Below are 22,934 nucleotides of genomic sequence, written 5' to 3'. Positions count from 1 at the left end.
GCAGACGGGGATTAGCATATTAATGGCAGCCGGGTAATCGCCTCCCACCCCTGCCCGCCCTCCTCCGCAGGGCTCACTCCGCCTCGGCACCGCTCCCGGGGAGGAGGAGGAGGACGAGGACGAGGAGGTGGATGATGCTCCGGGGCGGGGGGAGATGAGGCAGCGGCTCGGCTCCCCCGCAGCGGAGCGCGCTGGAGCCCCGGGCGGGCCGGGGCACCGCGCTCCCCCCGCAGCCAGGTGAAGCCGCACCGCCCCGGGGAGGGCCGGGGCTCCCTCCTCTCCCCGGGATCCGGCACGTCCAGGCGGCTCCAGCCTCCCCCCGCAGGAGCCCGGAGCGCTGAATCGGGACATTGTGTGCCGGAGCTGGCCGGCAGCGAGCACGCTCTGTGTATGTGGCTGCTGGAGGTGGCCGGGCAGCAGCCCCCGAGGCGGGCAGGTGCGGGCTGCATGGAGAAAAGCGGCTGCAGCCCATTCCCCATGTGCTGGGCTAAAGGTACTCCGACCTTTTATTTTTTTATGTGTACATATATATATATATATATGTATGTATGTATGTATGTATCTGTATGCATTTCTCTCTCCCTCTTAATTTAACGTTTTGCCACCTGTGGTTCTATGGTTTTTTTCCCTATCAAAGCCAAGCGAAAAAATAAGTATTCTGGTCATGCGCTTGCAGTGCGGAGCTGCCCCTCTGCAGGAGCTGCTTCACCTGACAGCTGGGATGCTTCGGGATTTTTTTTTTTTCCTCTCTCTGCCTTTAAGAATGATTTGAAATGAAAAGAGCGCTTGAGCTGTTTGGTTTGTACTTGCACTGATTTGAGGATCTGACGTCTTTGTTTGTGATCTTTGTATGTTTGAAGCCGCTGCGAGCGTGATTCTGCTTTCACTCACCTTTTAGAAGAAGTAGTTTTTAAGTGTCTGATCCTGATCGTAGGGAGCGTTTACAGTGGAAGACTTAGATCTTTTTACTTGATGTCTCCGAATTTGCCACCCCTATTGTCCACCCCCAAACTGAGACAATAAGTAGCCACAGAGCATGAATTTATTACAATGAGAGGGTTGGACCTGAAATTGATGCTTAACAATAGTTAGATGGACATGGGAAAGTCATTCACGTGATAATCTTAATCTAATTTGCACCCCAAGACTTTAGTATTTATTGTATTATCATCTGGACGTTATTTGTATACTGAAGTTGTGGACGTGAGTTTACAGGGATTAAGGTCGAAGTTCTGTTAGTAGCCAAAGAATCAAATCTTCCTTAGATGGAAAACAACTGTAAAAAGTTGAATGTTGCTGGTTGTAAGCATAACCTTCCTCTTGCTTGCTTTCATTTCAATGTACTTTCTTTTTTGGAAGAGAAACTGGCAGTGAAGTATTGCGTCACTGTAATCTTGGATCACGGACAGCCAGTTACTTCAGAAGTACAGGGCAAACGTATCCGAACTAAGGATTTGATAGGCATAGCTGCTGATTAGTTGTCTTGAAAAAATATTTAAATTTATTTACAATTTTTATTGTCTAATGATTAGGAGGGCACACGAAGAAGCATTTAACACTGTCTTTGTCTTGCCTGCTTTCTGCACCTTTCAGAAATATTCAGGCTAAACTAGTTCTTGCCGTACATTGACATATTACAGCACATAGAATAGAAACGACTTAGAAATGGGAGAAGTTGCAACACCACACCCTGGTTTCATGAAGTGCAGAACCTGTCAGCTCACTAGGGAATGATATTTAGTAAACAATGAGTAACGGTAGCTGGAAACAAAGCTAATACAGAGTGTCCTTTGCTTTTAGTAAAACTTGTTTACCGTAAAGGGGTAACAACAATACCAGCTCTGTGTGTCATAAATTGGATAACAGAAGTATTAGATGAAATTGGGATTCATCTCCTTGGACTGTAGTGGGGTCAGGATGAAGGTACCTCCCAGAAAGTAACTTTTAAAAGTAGGGAAGAAGAATTTTCTGAAAGCAAAAGCAAGCTTTTGCCATCTGCTGTTCAGGCTGGTTACTATTGAGGTATCAGTTTCTCCCCGCTACTCCGGTCCCAGAGGACGCCCCATCAGGGCTGGGGATGGCTGCATTGGGTCATGATAAAAGGTATTGATTCCCCCCCCACCCATTCCAGCAACTAAAATGAATGAAAAATTATCCCACCTCTTCCTCTCGTCGCCTGTGTTCTCAGAACATAACTTCAGGGGAAATTGCTTGTCCATCCCCTCTGCCCCAAAATATGGAGAGCAGCCCTGTAATCTCTTGTTATTCCTGTTGGGGGGAGAAGGGGGACACCAGGGGTTGCATAAAAGGACAAAGGCACCAGGATCTTCACAGCTGCCAGTTGTGATGATTTCTAGAAAAAGCTTCATCACAGCCTCCCAAAAAAATAGGACAGATGAGAAATAGCTTGAGCTATATTTGTCATTGAATGGTGGCCATGCCTTAGTCGATGATTACTTTGTGTACTGTTCACCGGCTTAACCTTAGGGAAATGAGACGGATCTGGCCTACTTTGATAAGGGCTGTGAGATATCTGCAGTCCAAGAAAGGTAATATATTAATGAGAGAACCATTTAGTTCTGATGTCTTTATTCTGCCGCTTTGGTTTTTCTGTTGAAGTGTCAGGTTACCTATAGCAAAAACTGATAAAACTTTAAAGTATTTTATAATATCTTAAAATGGGATCTTGATGTGTATGTTTTATTATCCATAACTTCTTTCTAAGTGCTCTGTTCTCTTTTGAATGGGACAGATTGAGCTTTCATTGTACCAGGTGTGATCTCAGCAAATGTTTGTTCTTTGAAAAGGCTTTGAAATATTTCAGTGAGTCTGTGTTCATACACACTTTTTTTTAGCGTTCTTAAATCTGAAATCGTCAAATCTTCTTAGCGATAGCATGGGATGACCTAATTGCAGCCAATTCTCTGGTTCTGTCTGTAGGACTGCTACAGAGAATAAGATATTTGCTTGCTTTAGAAAGTATTTCTGTAAATCGGTGTTGTTGTTCTTTTGCCTCCTCTCCACATCTAAATCTAATCTTGGTGTTACTGAATTGAATAATTTCGTCTGGGTCTGCACACTCCAGATTTGAGAGTATTCTGATGGGTGAATGAAGAGAAAGCATATACTTCGTTGCTGGCATATTTCTTCTCAGTAAGTCTGTATTACTTTAGTCAGGATAGGAGTAAGACATTTTTGGCTGCTTCCTCCCTCTCATTAAGTAATTTGATGTCTTGTGGACTAATCATCCTCAAGCTCATTTACAACTTCGGGGGATATTGAAGCGGGTGTCTTGATCCCTGAGCAGTCACCATTCCTTTCCCAGCTAAGTGCTGAAGCTTTGTGCTGGTATCATTCTGGGACGTTTCCTTTCTGCCTGTAACAGACTAGAAAGTAGTCATGGATCATTAAAGACTTTTCACTAGCATCTCTGAAATTTGTTAAAATCATTAATAGTATAATGTATTACACTTCGACCTAGATACTTTTGCTGGTGAACTTTTTTCTTGTGTTTCCTGTGAATTCCTGCCATTTTAACCTTATGCAATAACTGGGTGAAAGCAGTGTGAACGTGACAGCCAAGGGTAGTTGAGCAGCTCTGCTATAGGTCTGTGAATTATCCACCCCAAAGAGGAGGAAGTTTCTTGAATATCTTCCAGAGGAGCTCTGTTTAGTCGTTTATGAACAATTAATTGATGTAATTCAATGTGCCACGTGAGTTGTTACTGCAGGGTGATCACAGTCCTTGAACTCAGCCATTCAAATGAGCATGGAAAGTCTATACTGGCTTAAAAAAATTAAGCCAAATTCAGTCAAAAACCTGGTCTTGATTAGAATAAATATTAAAAATTTTAACCTGTGTTGTGAAATGCATTTCATCTGCTGAGAAAGGGTTTTGCCCTATCGCAGATGTTGCAATCTTTTTTTAAAGAGAGAAGCATTTACAAGTTAAATGTTGTGGGTTTGTTTTTTTGTGAGCCCTGCTGATTGGGGGGGGGGGGGGTGTGTTCAGATGGGACCTGCTGGTCATGTGTTGAATATAAGCAAGATTGTTGGATGCATAAGAGAAGAGGTCAGAGCTGTTCCTCCTCCATCTCAATGTCAAAATCTCTGCTGTTTTGCTGACAGAGTGATAACTTTCAATCCACCAGGCCCTTAGGTTTTTAGGTGATAGGTGGTCATAGAAAATGGAATAAGGGAAATTGGTGATACTATGAAGGTTTTAGGCAGGTAAATAATCTCTAAAGCAAGATACTCTGCTTCTTTGACACAGACATTGTATATGTAGCATGGAAATATAATTGTGTATAGAAAGGAAAAAGGCCATTCTGTTTGTATGAGTGTTCTGCTGCATCTTCTCAGTGAGCTTCAGTTGAAGTTACTGGAGGAAAGCACCTGCTCTTGAATTTTTTCTTTGCTCTATAGGTGTAGTTTAGGAGTGACATTAAGTGCTTTTCCCTTGGTGTCTGAAGGGAAAACAACTAGGAAAAGTCTGGTCTGTCATTTGACAGTCTGTTGTTGCCTAACCACATGGACTACATCGGCCATTTCCTTCTGAATGGTGATCTTGCCTAAATTTTTGTTAAACTTAGTAATAACTTTGTAGCTTCTTGAGCTATGAGGCTTGCAAACCATGAAGAGCATCTCTTCAGTTTCTGGGTTTTTTTGGGGAGGTTTTTATAGAAAGAAGAAAAATAACGTTTGTCTCATCAAACCACTAATTCTCAGAGGCAAAAAGCTGATAGAATCACAGAATGGTTTGGGCTGGAAGGGACCTTAAAGATCTATCTAGTTCCAGCTCCCCTGCCATGGGCAGAGGCACCTTCCACTAGATTGGATTGCTCAGAGTATCATATTCCTGATATGCCTGTATATATTTAAAGGTGGAAGATAATCTGGAAAAGCAAGGGGGGTTCTCCTCTTCAGTGTTACAGCACAGCGTGTGGTAGCTCAATATTCTTAAAAATACAGGAACTATGCAGCTCCGGGAGTCTGCTGCATTCCCACTGGGGTGATTGCTCCGTATTCAAAGACGACTGGAATGGAAGATGGAGCTTGAGATATTTTTACAAGAAAGGAAAGTGATTGTTTTAAGGGCTGGGGGAGCATTTGGCGGTTCCCTGGGTAATGGAGACGTGTGATCTTATCAGTTGTAGCACCTGGTAATGAGCCAGTGAACCAGCTTGGAATTAAATTCTGAGCTGCCTGGAAAAAACCTAAAACTTCAGTAAGGAAAACAAAATGTTTGAGATATCCTTTTAAAGAAACATTGGAAAACAAGCCTATAAGAGCAAAGTGTGGAAGTTGGCACCCAAGTGACTCTTTCATTGTTGGAAATGATGCATTAAGCAGAAAAGTTAACCAGGAGTTTATAGCCCTAATTGCTTTCTTATTCAGTTTATATTTGAAATTTCTTTTTCACAACTCCCATTGCGTGTTTGTGTATATTTATTTTCTGTATGTAAAATACATCTACAGACATGTGCATAATTTGGTTTGCCCAGTTGGCCTGGCAACACTTGCAGTATTTCAACATTAGATACCAAAAATGATCTCTTACGTGTTTTTGTGTTTTTAGCAAATGCAATTCATCGGGCAATGTCTCTTTTGGAAGCTTTTATTGGTAGGACTGTGGTACTGAAATGAGCTTTTGTGACTGGTGTTATATTTGTAAGAAATGTATTAGGTTGTCTCGATCCTTCACTTGCTGTAGTGTTGCTGAAATAGAATAGTTGCAAATTCATGTCTTATAAAAATGTTGATGTGCCAGTAGAAAGTATGTATTTTTCATTAATTGTCTGGGTAAAAAACCCTCACTAGTATTCCTAAATTCATAACCTGATATGGATTTGTTAATAGAATTATTAAAAACTGGAGACATTATAGATTATTATACACTGTAAGAATACAGTAGGGAAACCTGTAGAAGCTGCTGAATTCTATAACCCAGCACAACAAACAAAAGCCAGACATAAGGAAATATCTTTGTAACTATTACATTAAAAGAAGCTTAAGTACAGGACATCATAAATGTATTTGATTAGAGGAGTTACAGAAATATTGTATCATTAATGAAGATTTCATCATCATGCAAAAGCAATGAGATCCCTACAGTCTCTCCTGTTGAATCCATGTTGAGAAGTGCCAGTGCCAGTTTTTCCTTATGGGTTGTCAAGGACAGAGTTTACTGAGGTATGGAGGTAATTGAGGGGTTGCTGAGGTATGGAGGTAGCTGGTGGTTGCCCAGCACTGGGTGATTCTGTATTTATTGGCATATGGAAAGAGGGTAGGATTGTCCTCTTCTGATATTTAATGTAGCTTAGCATAGATATTAAGAAAAGCATTTCTGTGTGTATTCAATCCTGCTGAGTCATTTTATTGAAAATAACCTGTAAACAAACTCCCTTTTTTCATTTGTTGATTTGATAACTGAGGTTTGTTACTTTGCCAGAAGGGAGATTGCTTAATTTTCTCCCCAGGCACTGTCACTGCGTTCTGAAGTAGTGTTTCTCCTGCCAATGATTTCAGATCCATAACAGCAAGCACTAGGGGTTTGTACTTTCTATTTAAATTGGAATCTGCAAGTGAAGTGTTGTCCCTTGCTTTACCAATGAAATGTCTAAGGAGAAACAGCTTTTTCCATGGCCCAAGTCTCCTCATCTTGACTAAATACAGGAGTAAAATCAGTTTGTGCTTCAGTTCTGCTGTGATTTGGGACAGCGGCTCACAGCAATTGCAGTGACGTCCTGCGCAGGGTCACATCAGCAGGGGATGAGGGTAATGAACTGAAGAGTGGCATTTTGAGACTCAAAGCTGAACTTTTTACTTCAATTGGCTGTTTTTGTTTACTAAAAGTAAAACCAGACTTTCCTCACTTGAACAATACCTCTTGATGAAGCAAAATTAATCACTTAATTGCCAGTATTTGGTCATGGATTCCCATACCGTTTGAGTTTTCTCCTTTAACATCCATGTAGAGGTCATTGACACAAGGAACATTTTCATCATAAGTGATTGCAGGGTGAGTAATGGTCTGCAGTCCTGTTGCATCTTTATTTCTGGGAAGGAGAGTGTGAAGGAACTGGGTGTGTTCTGTAGCTTCTTAGCTGATTTTGGAAGATAAGGGGCAATAGGATTTAAACTCTTCTCACAACCTTTCTGCTAATATGTTTGCAACTCAGCAATGATCTGTTCTTGCTCCTATGGGGAGATAGTAGGAATCATGTTCCTGAAATCTCAGTGTGTTCAGCTCAAAGGGGGTTTTGTCTCGCTGTGTCATGATGGTCGGTCAAGATAATCTGAAGAATTGCAACAAAGATACTTTGGAGTAGAGCAGCCTTTTCAATTTGATCCTAACAAATTATTCCCATGCAACAAATTGCATTGCCAGGTACTTGAACAACAGCTTTTTGTCCATTCAGGTGTTTGATTGCAGCAGTCTTGACTCATCTTAGCAGAATTAAAAGGTTTATGAATTAAAAGATTTATGGTTGCATATAGCTGTACCTGTCAAACAGAAGCATGTATGTGCTGCAGATATCCGTCCCAGCCCCTTCCCAGAAGGAAAAGGCACTGCTCAGGTGACAGGGAGCTGTGTATCTGTTCCCAGTTTAGGACTGGTTCCTGTGTCATGTTTATCACAAGAGTGGCAAAGAAATTAAGATTTGTACGCCGAGCTGTTCCTATCAGTGTCCTCGGGCACAGAAGTGGGATGGGCACATAAGAGTCGTGCCTGTCAGGTCAATAAGTTAATGTTTTGTCAACTAACCAGGTTTAGCAGAAGGTGGACTTTTCTGCATGTGCTTCTGAACCTAAAATTAAGGGAGTTTCATTGTGGTTGTAATTGTGAGGACTTACTGCCTGTGGTTTTCTCAAACAGAGTTGGGACGTTGCCATAGTATCCCAGAATGGTTTAGGTTGGAAGGAATCTCCAAGATCATTTCATTCCAACCCCCTCAGCCATGGGCAGGGACACCTTCCACTATCCCAGGTTGCTCCAAGCCCTGTCCAACCTGGCCTGGAACACTTCCAGGGATGGGGCAGCCACAGCTTCTCTGGGAAATCTGTGCCAGGGCCTCACCACCCTCACACTAGAGAATTTCTTCCTTGTTCCTGTTCTGTCCTTGAAATGAAAGATTTGCCCCTTCAATATTTTGTTTTTACTTTTATATTTTTTAAAATACATACACATAGTATTTCATAGAGTATCCAATATAAAATATAAAGTATATTATATATTGTTTTCTAGATACAGTATATATAAACTAAATATATGAATACAAGGCATCATCAGGTCTTCGGTAGGAAAATACCCATTACTTTTCTTCCTTCCAGAGTAATGTTGGTGTTTGTATAGGTTCTGGTTTTATGTGATACTGAATAAACTTTTTGCTGGTTTTAGTTTTCCTGGAACAAGCTGTGTGACCTGTATTGACCAGTAGTGTTGGACTTCATGTTAGAAGTACCAAATTTGCACATCTAAATGTAATTAAATTTTTTTTTTCAGTCTAGAGGTGCATGAAAAATGCTTTTTGAGTAATGCTCTTATCTGCCACACCTCACTTCTCTTCCCAGCTCTGGCTGTGATACATTTGGGCAGTTTAAGTAGTGTCCCACACTAATGAAAACCAAGGTATTACAGTAGGAACAGGAGCACTTCCTGTGGCTGCCAAATAATTTCTGTGATAAACCATCCTTCAGGTAGTCTTCTACTCAGAATTATCCAAGTCCTTAATTGCTTTTGCTGAAATTAGTCTGGAATCTCTGAAATTGTTCATTCCTAAAATTTGAAGGGGAAATAGTTGTGCTTTTTCTGTGTCTGGTCTGTTCTGGGAGGGAGCAGAGACTGTTGGAGATGGGAGAGAGAACAAGCTGGAAATGGGAATTATCTGAAATCAGGAGCAAGCACACCCTGGATACTCCTGAATACACAGCAAGGTCATGTTCACAATTCCTGTTCTGTCCTGTAGGAAAAGCCAGGCAAGTTAAAACACACTTCATGTTTATCCAGTAGAGAAAAGCAATGGCAACCAGTCACTTCTGTTTAATCCAGATTTATCTGCAGTTTGTTTTTCTAATGTTAAAATCACAGTCAAGCCAAAGTAAAATAAACCACAGTGGGAGGGTTTGGGTATAAATATCTCAGGAACAAGAAGAAACCATCAAAATGGGGGAAAAACTCTCATACTTGAAACTGGCTGTGAGATGGGATCATACTTGGGTCTGTATTTATGAGTTCACAGAGGTCAAAAATCCTGGCTGAAGGATTTTTACATTCAGGTGTCTTAAATTACTTGTGTGGTTGCAATGGCTTGTGCATCCTCAGAAGAATGAGAAATGAAGTCAGCTTTGAACCTTGCAGTCACAAATCTTCTTTCTTCAGCATGGTATTGGGAAATTCAGGAAAGTTTAGTATGAGCACAGTATTTGGAGACATAAAATAAACAGGGAGAACACCAAACCTCAACTTAAAATAATTTTTTATGTCTGCCAAGAATAATAATTTTATTTTATGAATCAGTCACTGATGTCTCAATCTAGAGAGTATTTTCCTGTTCAGTGGTAGGAACAAAAACAAGAGGTTGTGATTTTCTGGAATAATGCTACATTTTGGGAAGTGAGGGTCATTCCCTTTCCCTAATGTGGGAATTATAATTAATTTCTGTTTTGTTTCTGTCTGTGGTACACGTGATGCTTAGCCCTACAATAATCATACAAAGCAGTAGTTAATCTGTAACTTTTCATAGGTTATTACCATAAAATTCGTGAATATTTTTCCTTCTCTTTAGTTCTTTCCTTGCTCTGTATATCCAGTCTGCACTCACATTACTAATGTTGCTCCAGTTTTGTTGTAAATGGGAATAAAAATGTGCTGCTTTATTTCTTTTCTCTACTAGGAAAAGTATCTCCCAGATCAGGCAGTAGGTGGGACGTGAGCTGTGCCCTTCTGTTCTCTCAATGACAGCCTCCTGCACTGCAATAAAGTTGCTCATAAAATGTGTCCTTTGTGACTGACTGGGCAGATTTTATAGGGCTGGGTCCTTTCAGGTGCTGAATGCTTCCTCCTTCTTCATCCATGTGCACTCAGCTATTCCAGCACTCACCACCAGCACATTTGTGTATTCCAGTCTGCTGGAAATCCATAGGGGTGGGCGTTGCTTTGCAGAATTAAGGCCCTACTGAAGAAGAAAAGTGGATATGGAACACTTTAGGTTGTGGATTTGTTAATTCTGGCCTGTATTTTCTTTGATATTGATGGTACAGTGTAATTTGGCCCTGAATTTTTAGATGGACTATTATTTTTTGCTTTAATTATTACTTTGTGGTTTTTTCTTTTTTTCTCTTTCATTTCAGACCAGAGAGGTGCTGTTTGTTTTATCACTGTGAACTGTTTTGTTTAGCATGTAAGAGAAGATTATATAAATGTTATAATAACTTGATTTATAAGTTCAGAGCTTTCTGTCAAAACAACATGTTCATAGTCATACTCCCAGCCTAATTTGTTATCTCCCTTTAATCTTAATTTTGTTGCATCGAAACAAACAAACATGGAATTTAAGCCTCTCCTGCAAGATGTCCTCTAAAAATTAACAAATTCTATCCAAAATTATTTCTTTGTAAATACCTTATATTGGTATACATCTTTGCTAAGTGCCTTTTAAAACATCAAGATCAATCTGTATGTTTAATATATGCTGTACAGCAATATATTTATTGTCTTTTTAAAATTAGACTCTGAAAGAACAAATACGGTTTTAAATTTATGTCTTACATCTGGTAAAATGAGGAAAAAATGTATTTAGCTTTTTTTCCTGGACATTTGTCCAGTTTATAAAAGCAACAACTCTGATTTTAGGTTGATTTTTTTAATATCAGACATTGCAGATGACAGAACTTAACAGGCAGACACACCAGGGAAATAATTTAACGTTTTTCAAGTCGTGTCCTTTTAAATGCTGTGACTGAATTGTGATAACCAAAGGAAAATGGATAAGAGATATTTTTAATAAATTACCTTGTATATCATAGAAGTGAATAGAAACTGAACCAGGGTTGTGTTTAGTTTTGGTATTAGTTGTCTACATCTTCAAAATCTTTATGCTGTGAGTTCCTTGTAATCAAAACAACGAAGAATCTTGAGTTGTCTAGTTAAAAAAAAAAAGAAACTGAGCATGCATTGGTGTCGAGAAGAGTCTTCCAGAGTTCAAGCTGACCCCAGAAACCTCAAGTCTGATGGAGAAGTCCTGAGAGAAGTGGAGCTTTCTGACCTTGAGCGTGGTAGGGGATCATTACAGCGAGTGGGGAAATGGGGCTGGGCTGTGCTGCCACTTCTGCAGTAAGAACCCGCCGGGATCTGTTCCTGGAGGGTTTTTTCTTACAGCTTTACCCTTTCTGTGCCTATCTCACTTCTGCTCTAAGTGTCAGAGTCTGTGCAGCTCAAGTTCTTGCTGTGAAAAATACATAAAAATACATTTTCCACAAAGAAGGGTGGAACAGGGATGTTTTCGGTCACTTTTAACTGACATCTTAAAGAAGGAATTAGTTTTGCCCATTAATTAATCAGAATTTGCTCTTTCTTAAAACTTTTAAAATGTGTAGCATTGCAGTAAGTGGAAAATAGTGACTTGGGGTTGTTTGTTTAGGGCTTTTTTTTTTTTTTTAATTTATTTATCTTGCCTAAAGGGGTAGAGTAAACCATGAAGTCTCATCAAGTATGCTGTTCTTTACTCTTCTTTGTATTAGCAAAGTATTCTTCTGTTCACCTCTTAAAGTGGGAAAACTAATTTCCTTCTGGAGTGTGAAAATCATTTGCAGCTCATTTCTTCAGAGCAAATTGTATTAACTCTTAATGTCTCAGATTTTCCTCTGAGTGGTGTTGTCTTTGACAGAAGAACATAACTGCGTTTTAAGTGAGCTTTTCTTGTCGAATTCCTGTCAGCCATGAAACTCACTTGCTCAGTGAAATATTCTGCAGCTGATTAAAATGTAATGAAATCATGTTTCTGACAAATGCTGAGCATCTTTAAAGACCATACTTTGACATTTGCAAAATAATGGGAAATAATTAGAGGTTAGTTGTGCTTATGCTGCTGTTGACTGCGCCAGGCATATCTCAAATTAACCTTTCCTTTGCATTTCATTGTAGTTACTTGTTCTGTCATGTGTTCAATTGGTCTCTGGTAAAAAAGAAGCACCTCATTAAGTGTTAAAAGTTCCTATCACCTCTTTAAATTCCAGTGCCTGGCTGGAGACCTGTGATTGGTGCCCTGATAGTCAATGATCAGCTGTTTTGTTGATTTTGGTGCAAATTACAGGTGCTCATCAGCTTCCTTGTATCAGATGCAAACAAGCCTTACTTGTCTATCCTGTTCCAGAGAATTCAATCAACTTCTGCCCCTGTTAAAGATTCTTGGTCTTTTTATTCACATCTGTCCATTTAGTTGGTCAAACTTGTCTGGGTACCAGGTAAGAGTTGATAAATGGCTTTAAAGAAAGAGGAAAAAGAGAAGGGAAGGTTGAAGTTGGAAATTACACTTGAATTTGTAATACTGGTATTTTCACCAAATTATTTTTGCCTTCTTTAATCATTGCAATGGAATAGTTCTTTGTCTCCTACCTGTTCTCTGCCCCCTCTTTGTCTTTCCTCTTCACCTCTGTCTTGACCAGATATTGAAAATCAGTAAATATTATTGAATAGTTTAGCAGCAGAGGCTTAGAAGTGTCAGTTTTAGATTGTGAACCCCAAGAAAAACTAAACCCCCACCAAAACCAGAAAAAAATAAGCCCAGACTGATTTATTCTGTCTTAATGTGTAAAAGCAGCTCAAAAATCATTTAAGCAGCAGTAGCAGGAGGACTCAGAGGGAAGCAAGGGCTCCATGGTTGGGAAGAGTAGATGAGGAACTGCTTGGCAGGGAAGAACGGGGTAGCAAGTTCTGCAGCTTTGGCAGCAGCAAGGACAAATTATTAAGTTAGTGAAGCAGCCTTTGGTGACAACGTACTTGCCTCTGAAAAATTAACTCAAACCTCTGTACAAATACAGTCTTCCGAAATGATCATATATCAATTTCGTAGCTTCTAACACAGGCATGTCTGAGAAACCAAACAAATTCCTTTAGTGATATTTCGATGTTAAACTATACATGAGAACTTAAAATGTTTGCATGAAAATATTTTTTTTAAAAACTTGAAAAATAGGGCCTGAGTGATGGGACATCTTAAATTTCCTAAGTTTTTGTTGTTTTTTTCTAAAACATATGAACCCTTTAAAGGATCAGAATATACAGTGTAGGCTCTTTGGATGTGTTCATGGATGGGCTTTTTTTATAGGGTTGTTTATTTTTCTGATTTGTTCTATAACAAAAATTTAATTTGACTTCTGTTAGTTTTCTGACTTGATTTCAGGCTTTTCTAAGCATGGACATCATCGTCTTGCACTGGCTTCTATTGACTTGATAGATGTGGTCTATGGGAAAGCTGCCAAAGCTGCATATCTGTATTTTCATTTGAGCTTTTTGGAAGCCCCAAGGGTTATATTTTACCCTTGGAACAAATCCAGGGGAGGCCATTAAGTTGATAATGGGTCTGATGCACCTTGGCTATGGAGACAGACCAGGAGAGTTGGGGCTGTTCAACCTGGAGAAGAGAAGGCTCCAGGGAGACCTTGGAGCCCCTTCCAGTGCCTGAAGGGGCTAGAAGAGAGTTGGGGAGGAATTTGGGACAAGGTCCTAGAGTGACAGGATGAGGGGGAACCACCTTAAGATGAAGGACAGAAGGTTTAGATTAGATACTAGGAAGAAATTCTTCCCTGTGAGGGTGGTGAGGCCCTGGCACAGGCTGGCCAGAGAAGCTGTGGCTGCCCCATCCCTGGAAGTGTCCAAGGCCAGGCTGGATGGGGCTTGGAGCAACCTGGGATAGTGGAAGGTGTCCCTGCCCATGGCAGGGGTTGAAATCAGATGATCTTGAAGCTCCCTTCCAACCTAAACCATTCCATAATTCTGTATTTCAGCTTCAATAACAGAGGCAAAAAGTAAAGGTTTTATGGATGTTCTTAATGTAAAAATAATTTAACCCATCAGTGATTCAGTCTCTTTGGACAGCATCTCCTACTTGTGACTCTCTGAGGAGACTGTGTGAGCATGACTGTTGTCTACAGCCCGTCCTTATGTGTCTTCAATATCCACTGCATTAGAGATTTTTAGAGAATCTTTTAATATCAGTTTATCCATCCACGTGGATCTTGTAATACCGATCAAGCTCTCATCTGGAGTCCTGCCTTTTTTAGGTGCAGAAGATGTTCTGGAAATTCCATTGACTTTTCTGTTGAACCTTGGGGCTAAAATAGAAAAAACTTAATCCATAATTCTCTGCTGGCAAGGGGTTGTGTGATGCTGAAGACACCCACCCCTTGCCTTTAGTAAGCATTAACAGAACGTCTTCCAAGTCACAAAGATCCCAAAGACCCAGTTTCAGGCTAAAATTGGTAATCTGATGAAATGTTGTATTCTTTGTTTAGAATATTTCATAATTTTATCAGTTTGTGCAGTTTTTCCTAATGTTTGCTCCTGTTCAGTTTGTGTAGGGTTTTAAGTGTTTCCAGGTACTTCTGACCCAGCTACCTCTGACTTGCTGCATGTTTGTGGTGTGGAAGGTGTATTGTCACAACACCATTCAGGTTCTGTACAGAAATATTTTCATACATATTAGAGCACACACACTCCTTGCTGAAGGAGATTGTTCTTCTATTTTCTCTCTAGTTACTGTGAAGTATTTATTTGAAAATAAATTCAAGCATATTAAGAGCACCTATTGCAAATATGTAAGATCTCTGCTTCCTGAAGCTCATGTGCAAAGGTGTTTTAATTGCCAGATCCTTTTGGGTTGTGTTCTCAGGCCAAGTCAATTCAGCATTTAAAAACTGCACATGTTCAAGTGCATCCCCTCTCTCCAGTTAATATTCCTGCATGTTCTAATGGAGACTTGAAGGGGGATGGATTGATAATCTCTATGTGTGTGCTGTTAGCTTATGGAGGTGTCTTGTTTGTGTAACACCAACTTAATTTATTACCACCTGCTGTTGCTGCAAATGGTGAGATTGTCGCACACAAATTGCATGTTTCATCACTGTGATGGTGGGAATTGATTTATTGTTTCCAGGGAAATAATTGAATAGAAGAAAAATGCACTGTAAAGTAAGTTGCATCTTTATGAGCTTCTTACTTAAAACCTGTCCATGATCAAATAGATTCTAAAAAGGTGCAGTAAATTATTGTGGGGCTAGTGAAACCTGCTTACTTGATGCCTTCAGTAGTGCCTGAATTTCTCCACCATGGAGATGTAAAACCAGTTACCCCTGTCTCATTTGCTCCCCTGCCATGATGAGGATACACTCACGCTGGTGGTTTGGGACCTCAGTGCTGCTGGGTCTGTGCTTGTGTCTGTGCTAATTCACCATGGATGGGCTGTCACAGAACCTGCAAAGACTCAATTTTACTTCTGGTTTTGAAATGTATAGCAGTTGAATTAGATATTTCTGATATTTCTGACTCCACTCCCTGTTGTTTGAAATTAGATAACTGCCAGTAACAAATAAATGTCTGGGTTATCTCAGGTGGGATGAGATGGACTAGTGGAGCAACCCAAACAGTTGCTTTAGTGGAAGAGGCTGATGTGGGTTTTGGCACAGGCTTGTTGTATTTGTAACTCATGTGTTGCAAAGTATGATGAGGTTTTGACCCAGGATGACTCCTGTCAGGGGAGGTTGGAGAGGAGATGAAAATGGTGCCATATGTACTGTGATTGATTATTCTTGTGTGTTCCTGCATGATTCCTTCCACAATTGGAAGTGACAAAACTGAGGAAGCTTAATTGTACTGAAGCTTGTCTTGCTTTAGGGGATTGAACCCACCTCTTCCAGGTTCCAATTAATTTTTCTACCACAGACCAAATATTTTATCCTTTTAAATTCTAAATTCCACTTTGAGAGAACTCTCTTGAAGGAAGCCCTGAATTAAATGTATTTCAGCTGGATAAGACCAGTTGGAATGGCTTTCTTCCCCTAGTTTACAAACTTCAGGAAGTAGTGACTCAGTTGTAAGTAGAATGGTCTAATTGCTGCTGTTACCTTCTTCAGCTCAGAAGTTTTAACCCTTTCGGTCATTTGTGTCTCATGCAAAGCCAAATTTTTAGACATACATATTGGAGATGGTTCTAGGAAAAATGAATTTGTTTTTCTAACATTTCTTTGGTAAGCTGTTGTCTGACTCCTCTCTGTTTATTGCGGGTTGAGGAAACCCCCAAAACACACATTCTGACCCCAGTTTATATTGTAATCAAGTTATTTAGGTGAGAGCTTTCCCTTAAAATTGTAAATTCCTTATTTCTCAGTACAGCGTAAATGTTGAACTTCAGGACCTGTGGTATATTAGACATGCTTTAGTTAATCTAAACTCAAGAAAGTTTCAGTAGCCCTGTGTTAGTAGATTGAAGGTAAAAGACTGAAAAATGCTTTGGGTGGACACCAAAGGTGTTTTCTTGGATGATGCCAATTTTCAGAGCTTTTCAGTGCTGATGGTTCTAGTCAGGGATTTAATGATGCATTCTCTGGAAAACCCCACAAGAAACCTCACAGCTTCATCGGGATGAAAAAGAGCAAAAGCCTTGAATGCCCTTCCTGTTTGCTGTGCAGTGCACAGTACAGAAGTCCCTATTTTTCTGGAGAGTGTGGGAACCATGTCCAAGGGAGAATTCCAGCTGCAGTGAGGTGGTGAGTCCTGGGTTTGGATTCAGCCCTACACAGCATGTCAGGGGCATCCACCTGGGATGAAAGCCCTGGTAGGGAATCCATAAATTGTGTTCTGATACAAAGCAGAATGGAATCATTGGTGTTGAGTCCAGAACTCTGAAGAGGGCCCTGATGATCTCTTTGGAGTGGATGAGGTTTTTTTAAATTGCCTTTTTAAGGCTTTATTATGTCTTGTTGGTTTTTGTTTTATTTTTAATAAAAATCTTGAAATGGTCCATAGAGTGTGTGTTTATCTGCTTAGTAAAAAATCACGTATTTCTTCATTTCTGCCTATATACCAGAGGCTGTTGTTTCTGCCTTTGAAAAACACCTGAGCCAGAATAGGCCTAAGGAAAACTTTTTACAGGTCATTGAATTTTGTAATAGGCCACTGGAGGCTGTTGTCATGCTGTTCCTCCTGAGCACTTAAGTGCCTTTTATCTGACGGTTAAAATTATTAAAGGGGGTTAAACATTAAAAGATAGTTGGAACATTTTGAATTATAGGCTGGGGTGGTGTCATTCAGTAATATAAAACCAGGAAATCCCAGGTAAAATCGAAAGGTGGCCAAAGCCAAATGTGTTAAACCTTGATGGTGCATAGCCAGGATACCTCATGGCTCTCCTCAGCTGCCTCTAGTTCCAGACACTTCAGATTTTTAATTTTGGAGAAGCACACTTGCATCTTCACCAGTTCTCATTAGTTTATACTATTTTAGAAGGACAGTAAACTCTCCCTGCTTGTATTTGCTTCTAAAGCTGTTTGGAAGAAGAGCTGGGCTATGTGGGTCCTCCTTGGAGCAGTATTTCAGACAGGAGTGTTAGAAAATATTATTTGAATTCATACAGCTTCCTTCAGTCTCTTAATTCAATATTTGTAGGAAGAGCTGCTGCCAACAAGTACTGCAGCTTCAAAATACATAGAAATTAATTTAAATCTTTATTTCTAAATGGCACAGTTGTTCCATGCTCATTTCTCTGGTGCCTTTTGAAATAAAAGTGCACCCCTCTAATTCTCTAGAGCTTGCTAGAAGCAAGCAATAGAAAATGCAAGGGGAGATTAGTGTTTATTTGAATTTCAGTGGTGCCAAGGGACCACAGTGAAAGTTCAGAGTGCTGTTGAGAAATTAGGCGAGTATCTAACTGGATACTGTGTTCTAATTAAAGCTTGTACAGACATTGATTTTCTTGTATTCCCAACACAACTGATGTTTCCTCACTGTTTAATTTTTTAATATTAAAAATAGAAAACGGTGCTAACTCCAAAGGGAATTGCTGATAGCACAGATTATGTAATGCTACAATAAAATTGGGTTAAACTGAGTATTTAAAGGTACATTAGGACTTAATCCTGTGGGATTTTTAGTGAGAAGGATGGGTGGTGCTTTGAATGCAGGGTAGACAAGTACATCTTGGGACATTTGGAAAATTGCTGCTTGACAGGACAGTCGTTTAACCATTGGTCAGTCCCCTGAAACTTTCTCAGTCCCTTCATCCCAAGGTGCAGCTACCCCAGTAACAGCTACTATTTCTTTGGCACTTGGCAAAATCCACTCTGAGTTCTTCAGCAGCCTTTGTCCATAGCAGCTGTACGGGGAATATGCCATTGTTTCATTTAATTTAGGTGATACATTTATTTATTTATATTTTTATTATTGATTTCTAGTGAGTTACACTAGTCTTACATTTACAGGCCCAGGATTGTCATATTGCTCTGCTTCATGTGGGTCTTGTAGTTCACGCTGTCTCTGAATTCCTCCTTCATGCTCCCTTGAACGTTTAATCTCCTGAAACATTGTTATAATTGAAATAAATGTTCCCATATTGGCAATTTGTATTGCTAAATTTGTTTTGACTTTGTCTGCATTATCTTTGAACTGTATTGAGACATAGATTTAGCAACTGTTCAGGCAATATTCCCTGAGGAGAAAAAAATGGAATTGCCAGTGCTGTTTTTCTATTTCATACTGATACAGTGAAGTACTTGGTGAGATGATTTAGGCTAAAATAGGTACTAAGAACTTGATTTTAAAATTGTTTAATGTATCTGACTTTATACTTTGACCTGACAGCCTTGATAAATGCTTTTGGCTACAAATACTACACTTAAAAGTGCATAAATTTGGAGGAGTGGGGGAAAGCAGTGACCAGGAAGAGATTAAAAAGAGGCATCAAGAGAAATAAATAAATAAATGTGTTCTTGGATGTAGTCATAGCAAATATTACCAAAAACAGTGAACATAGCTGAAAGGCAGGGTAAAGTGGAACAAAGGATTGCTCCTTTTTTCTTCTGCTTTTGAACATCAGCATTAGCTGAAAGAAGAAGTACAAGAAAAATAAACTCAGCAGGGAACAAACAGGGACATTCCAACGTGACTTATGGAAATAGCTGAAACTACTGAATATCTTTGAAGGCTAAACTGATGATAAAAGGAGAAAAATAGCCCTTCTCCTTTCTTTCTGCATATGTCCCTAATGTGAAATCGCAAACCTAATGGTTTTCTCCAGGTTTCATCCTTAAATGTGCAACAAGATGTTGACATCAAGGAAATGCAAAAAGGACTTGTTACACACCTGTCACGTTTGCTGCTTCTCTGCTGTGGTGTGGATGTCTTTATATCAGGTGATGGAATACCAAAAGTCAGCAATGTGCTGATTCTAAACACAGGCCCCAAAAATACAGGCTTTGTCATGGGGATCGTAGTTAAAATTGTACTTAACACCTTTCCTGTCTGTGAGGTTGAGATAGTCAAGTTAATATTTGCAAGGTGAGTTACAGCAGGATTTAATACAAGCTGTGAAAATGGATTGAGCTTGAAATGCACGAGATGTTTACTCTCTGATGTGAGATGTATTCTGGATAATTTATGATTTTAGAGTGTGAAATAAGTCCTTAATTTAGTTTTTATCTCCAAATAACAAAATTTCAGAGGTTGCAAGATACCTGTGGAGATTTATCCTCCTCTGCCTCTGCTCAGAGCCGGGTCAGCCTACAGCAGGTTGCTCAGGACTGTATCCAGCTGTGATTTGAATATCCACAGATGGAGATTCCAGGTGGGCAACCTGTTGCAGTGTTCAGCCTCCTGTGTAGTGCAAAAACTCTCTCTTAATACTTAAAATGGGAATTTCTATTTTGTCCCTTCATGTCCATTGCTTCATGTCCTCACTGGGCACCACTGGGAGCAGTCTGGCTCTATCTTTTTTGGTATTTATACACATTTGGAAGATCCCCCTGAGCTTTTTTTCTCTTGGCCAAACCATCCCATTTTTCTGAGCCTTTCCTTGTATGATAGACACTAAAATTCCTGAACTGTTTTTGTTGTCCTTCATTGGACTGTGTCCATAATGTCCATGTCTCTCTTGTCAGGATGGTAACAAAGCCCAGGAGCCTGGTGGTTGCAAGGAGACTTTGGTGGCTCATGGTTGGCTTGTCCACCAAGACATCCAGGTCCTCTGGAAAGCTGCTTTCCAGTCAGTCTGTCCAGAAAAGCAACATTGTTTGTCAAAGGTGCAAGCAATCTAAAGGCTTTTATTAACTTTAATAATTGTAATATTTGAAAGTATTTTAAATCTTGCAGAAGGATTATTTACACCAGGACCACAGAATGAAATGAACTCTGAATTTTTACTGTATTTTTATAGATTCTTAACTTTTCTAATAGATTTTATAGATTCTTTCAGATTTGTATAGGTTTGAATTTAGATGGACCAAGTTATTTTGCAGAAATGCCACCTAGAAGGGGCTTTAGCTCATAGATGTTGATGCCTTCAGGCCTAAGATGGGGATCAGAATGTGGAGGTTAAAGAATAATGGGATTTCATGGTATCTACAAACAATGTGGACAATGTGGAGTCACAGTGTGAATAATGAGAATAATTACAGCTTGGTTCCTTGTAATATGAACTTGTTAGCACTGCATTGTTGGCCATCAGCCAACACTAATAAGAGAAAGTGTTGCTTATTTTTAAATTATTTTTTATTATCAAATTGCTGATGTTGAAGACATTATTTGCATTGAAACCATTTTCCTTGTGAGATGACTCTACTATCACTTTATTAACCAATTTGCAGTTAATTGATTTAAATATTTTTTAATGACTTTTGACTGTCTCATTAGTGGAAATGATTTAATTTCTGAGTACTCAAAGCTCATAGTGAAACGTGACTTAGAACTTTGATTGTGCTACTGGAAGTCATAACACTGACTTTGTTTCTGATATAGTCAGCAAAAGTGGGAATGTGTCAGGCGGAGTCACATTGAGAGGAAATGACTTCTAGACAGATTCAACTTGCCTGAATCTCAGATACTCCCACCACAGTAAAGAAAACCATTTGAGCAATAATACCTCTTGTAGTGTAGTCTGGTAACAACTGCAGCATCTCAGTCAGTATCGCCAGGCCAGGGCTGGTTTGCTTTGCTCCTCCCCCAGTCTTGGAATAGTCCTTGACATTACTGAGAAATCACAGGGATTTCTCTGAAGTGCAAGCACTGGGAGAACAATAGTCTTTCCTCTTGGAAGCTCTAAGGGCTGCTGGCACAGAGCCTTGCATACAAAGAAATTTGACCATGCTTGACTTTAGACCATTAGCTTTTTACACCACAAGATCCAATAAAATACAGTAGAATTAAGTCATAGAATCATGGAATGGTTTTGGTTGGGAGGGACCTCGAAGACCATCTAGTTCCAACTTCCCTGCCATGAGCAAGAGCTCCTTCCACTAGACCAGGTTGCTTTGTCCAAAATTTCTGATTTATATATTATCTAAATCTGCCTTCTTTTAGTTGACTGTAGTTTGTTTCTGGCCCATGGTAGCACACACTACCTGTCTGTTTAATACCAAGAGGATTAAAGCTGCTCATTTAAACTGAGATGTGTAATTGCAGCATTACACACCAGTCTGGTTTGAATTTAGAACAGCCCAAATAAGCATCCTGGTGTTGTTATCTGAGCTTTTTTTGTATCATAAAACAACCCGTCAGCTCTTGTAAAATAGTTGTTTAACAGCAGCTGTATTTTACAAAGTTTTGGCCTGGGGCAGAGTTTTATAGTTATATTACAAGCTCAAACCCAGGGGCTGGTTTTAATGGGAATGTTAACAGGTCCATAACCAGAGATATGGCATGTGGTTCTATACCTGGAGCTATCAGATTTATTGCTGTTTCATAAAGTAAACGTTGGGCTTTTTAAAAGAAGTTGTAAGGAATCAGTGATGATCAAATTCTGAAGGAAAACTGCTATTCTAATTTTGTGGAGGGGATTGTTTTACTTTGAAAAACCTCTGTGAAATACAACCTTGTGAAAGCTGACCCCGTATCCAGTACTGTCAGTCTGATGCCTAATTCCACATTTTGATGAATATGGAAACATTATAATAGTGTTGTGCCTGTCCATTGAAATGACACCTTGTAAGAGCACTTCAGTGTGTAGGTACTGCAGTCTTGTATTGCTTTCCTGTTTGCTGCTCCCAAGGGGTGTAGATTGTCCATATTTAAGCCTATGGCTAGACATCTAAATGCTTGGTTTGGTGTTTCCCCAATAGCTTTTCTCCCTTGATAGCTGTTCTTCAGCCACGTAAAACCCGATGAATGTGTGTATTAAGTGGATGGAGTGTGGTGAATTAATACTAAAGCAGGCATTCCTTTGGTTCTCTGTGAAGAAATGGCTCATTTTTGCTTTGTGTTGTAGCAATTCTCCCTGCTGTCTGCTTATGTAAACTTTAAATAAAGCTCGGCAGTTTCACCAGTAACCTTGAGGTAGGGTGGGTTGTTCTGAAGGATGCAGAGCATCCTGCACAAGGGCAATGGCCTTGTCTGAGCCTGAAAACTGCAATTTCATTGCAAACAGTTGGAAGTTGGGCTTCATCTGCCTGAATTTGTCCTGGTGAAACTCCCTACCCTGCGGACCTTTGGGGTTTAGCAATGGCTATTTTAACCTTACAGGAAAGGAGTCCTGCAGATTGGAGCTTGCACAGTCTTGTTGTCTTGGTGTTAGTGTGCCAGAGGGGAGATTTTGGTGCCTGTTTCAACTTTAAAGTCAATGTTTCTGTAAAAACAGCTCACGGGCTCCTTTGGTGAGGAGAAGTCAAGGACTTGCTGAGGGGCTCCTGGCATTTTCAGATCTGTGTCTGTTCGTGAGAGGTGAGGAGGAGGA

At 39.9% G+C, this 22,934-nt stretch overlaps 1 protein-coding gene across 11 annotated transcripts in view; it reads left to right on the top strand.

Moving 5' to 3' along the window:
- Window positions 1-22,934, top strand: part of PTK2 (protein tyrosine kinase 2) — a 189,215-nt gene that overhangs the window by 57,753 nt on the left and 108,528 nt on the right. For 4 of the 11 annotated variants that reach the window (XM_053952708.1, XM_053952628.1, XM_053951892.1 and 1 more), the window contains exon 1: window positions 416-493. The exons of 1 other annotated variant lie outside the window; for it this stretch is intronic. In XM_053952708.1, the coding sequence (XP_053808683.1) occupies window positions 448-493 (46 nt within the window). In that variant the 5' untranslated portion in view covers window positions 416-447. Of the gene's footprint in view, window positions 1-414; window positions 494-22,934 lie in introns of those variants that run through there. 6 more of the 11 variants (XM_053952197.1, XM_053952030.1, XM_053952114.1 and 3 more) reach the window with 2 other exon arrangements.

This window comes from Vidua chalybeata, chromosome 1 (genome assembly GCF_026979565.1).
Source record: "Vidua chalybeata isolate OUT-0048 chromosome 1, bVidCha1 merged haplotype, whole genome shotgun sequence".
Taxonomy (NCBI): domain Eukaryota; kingdom Metazoa; phylum Chordata; class Aves; order Passeriformes; family Viduidae; genus Vidua; species Vidua chalybeata.
The sequence above is the reverse complement of the archived record's forward strand: the minus strand, read 5'-3'. Positions and strand labels throughout refer to the sequence as shown.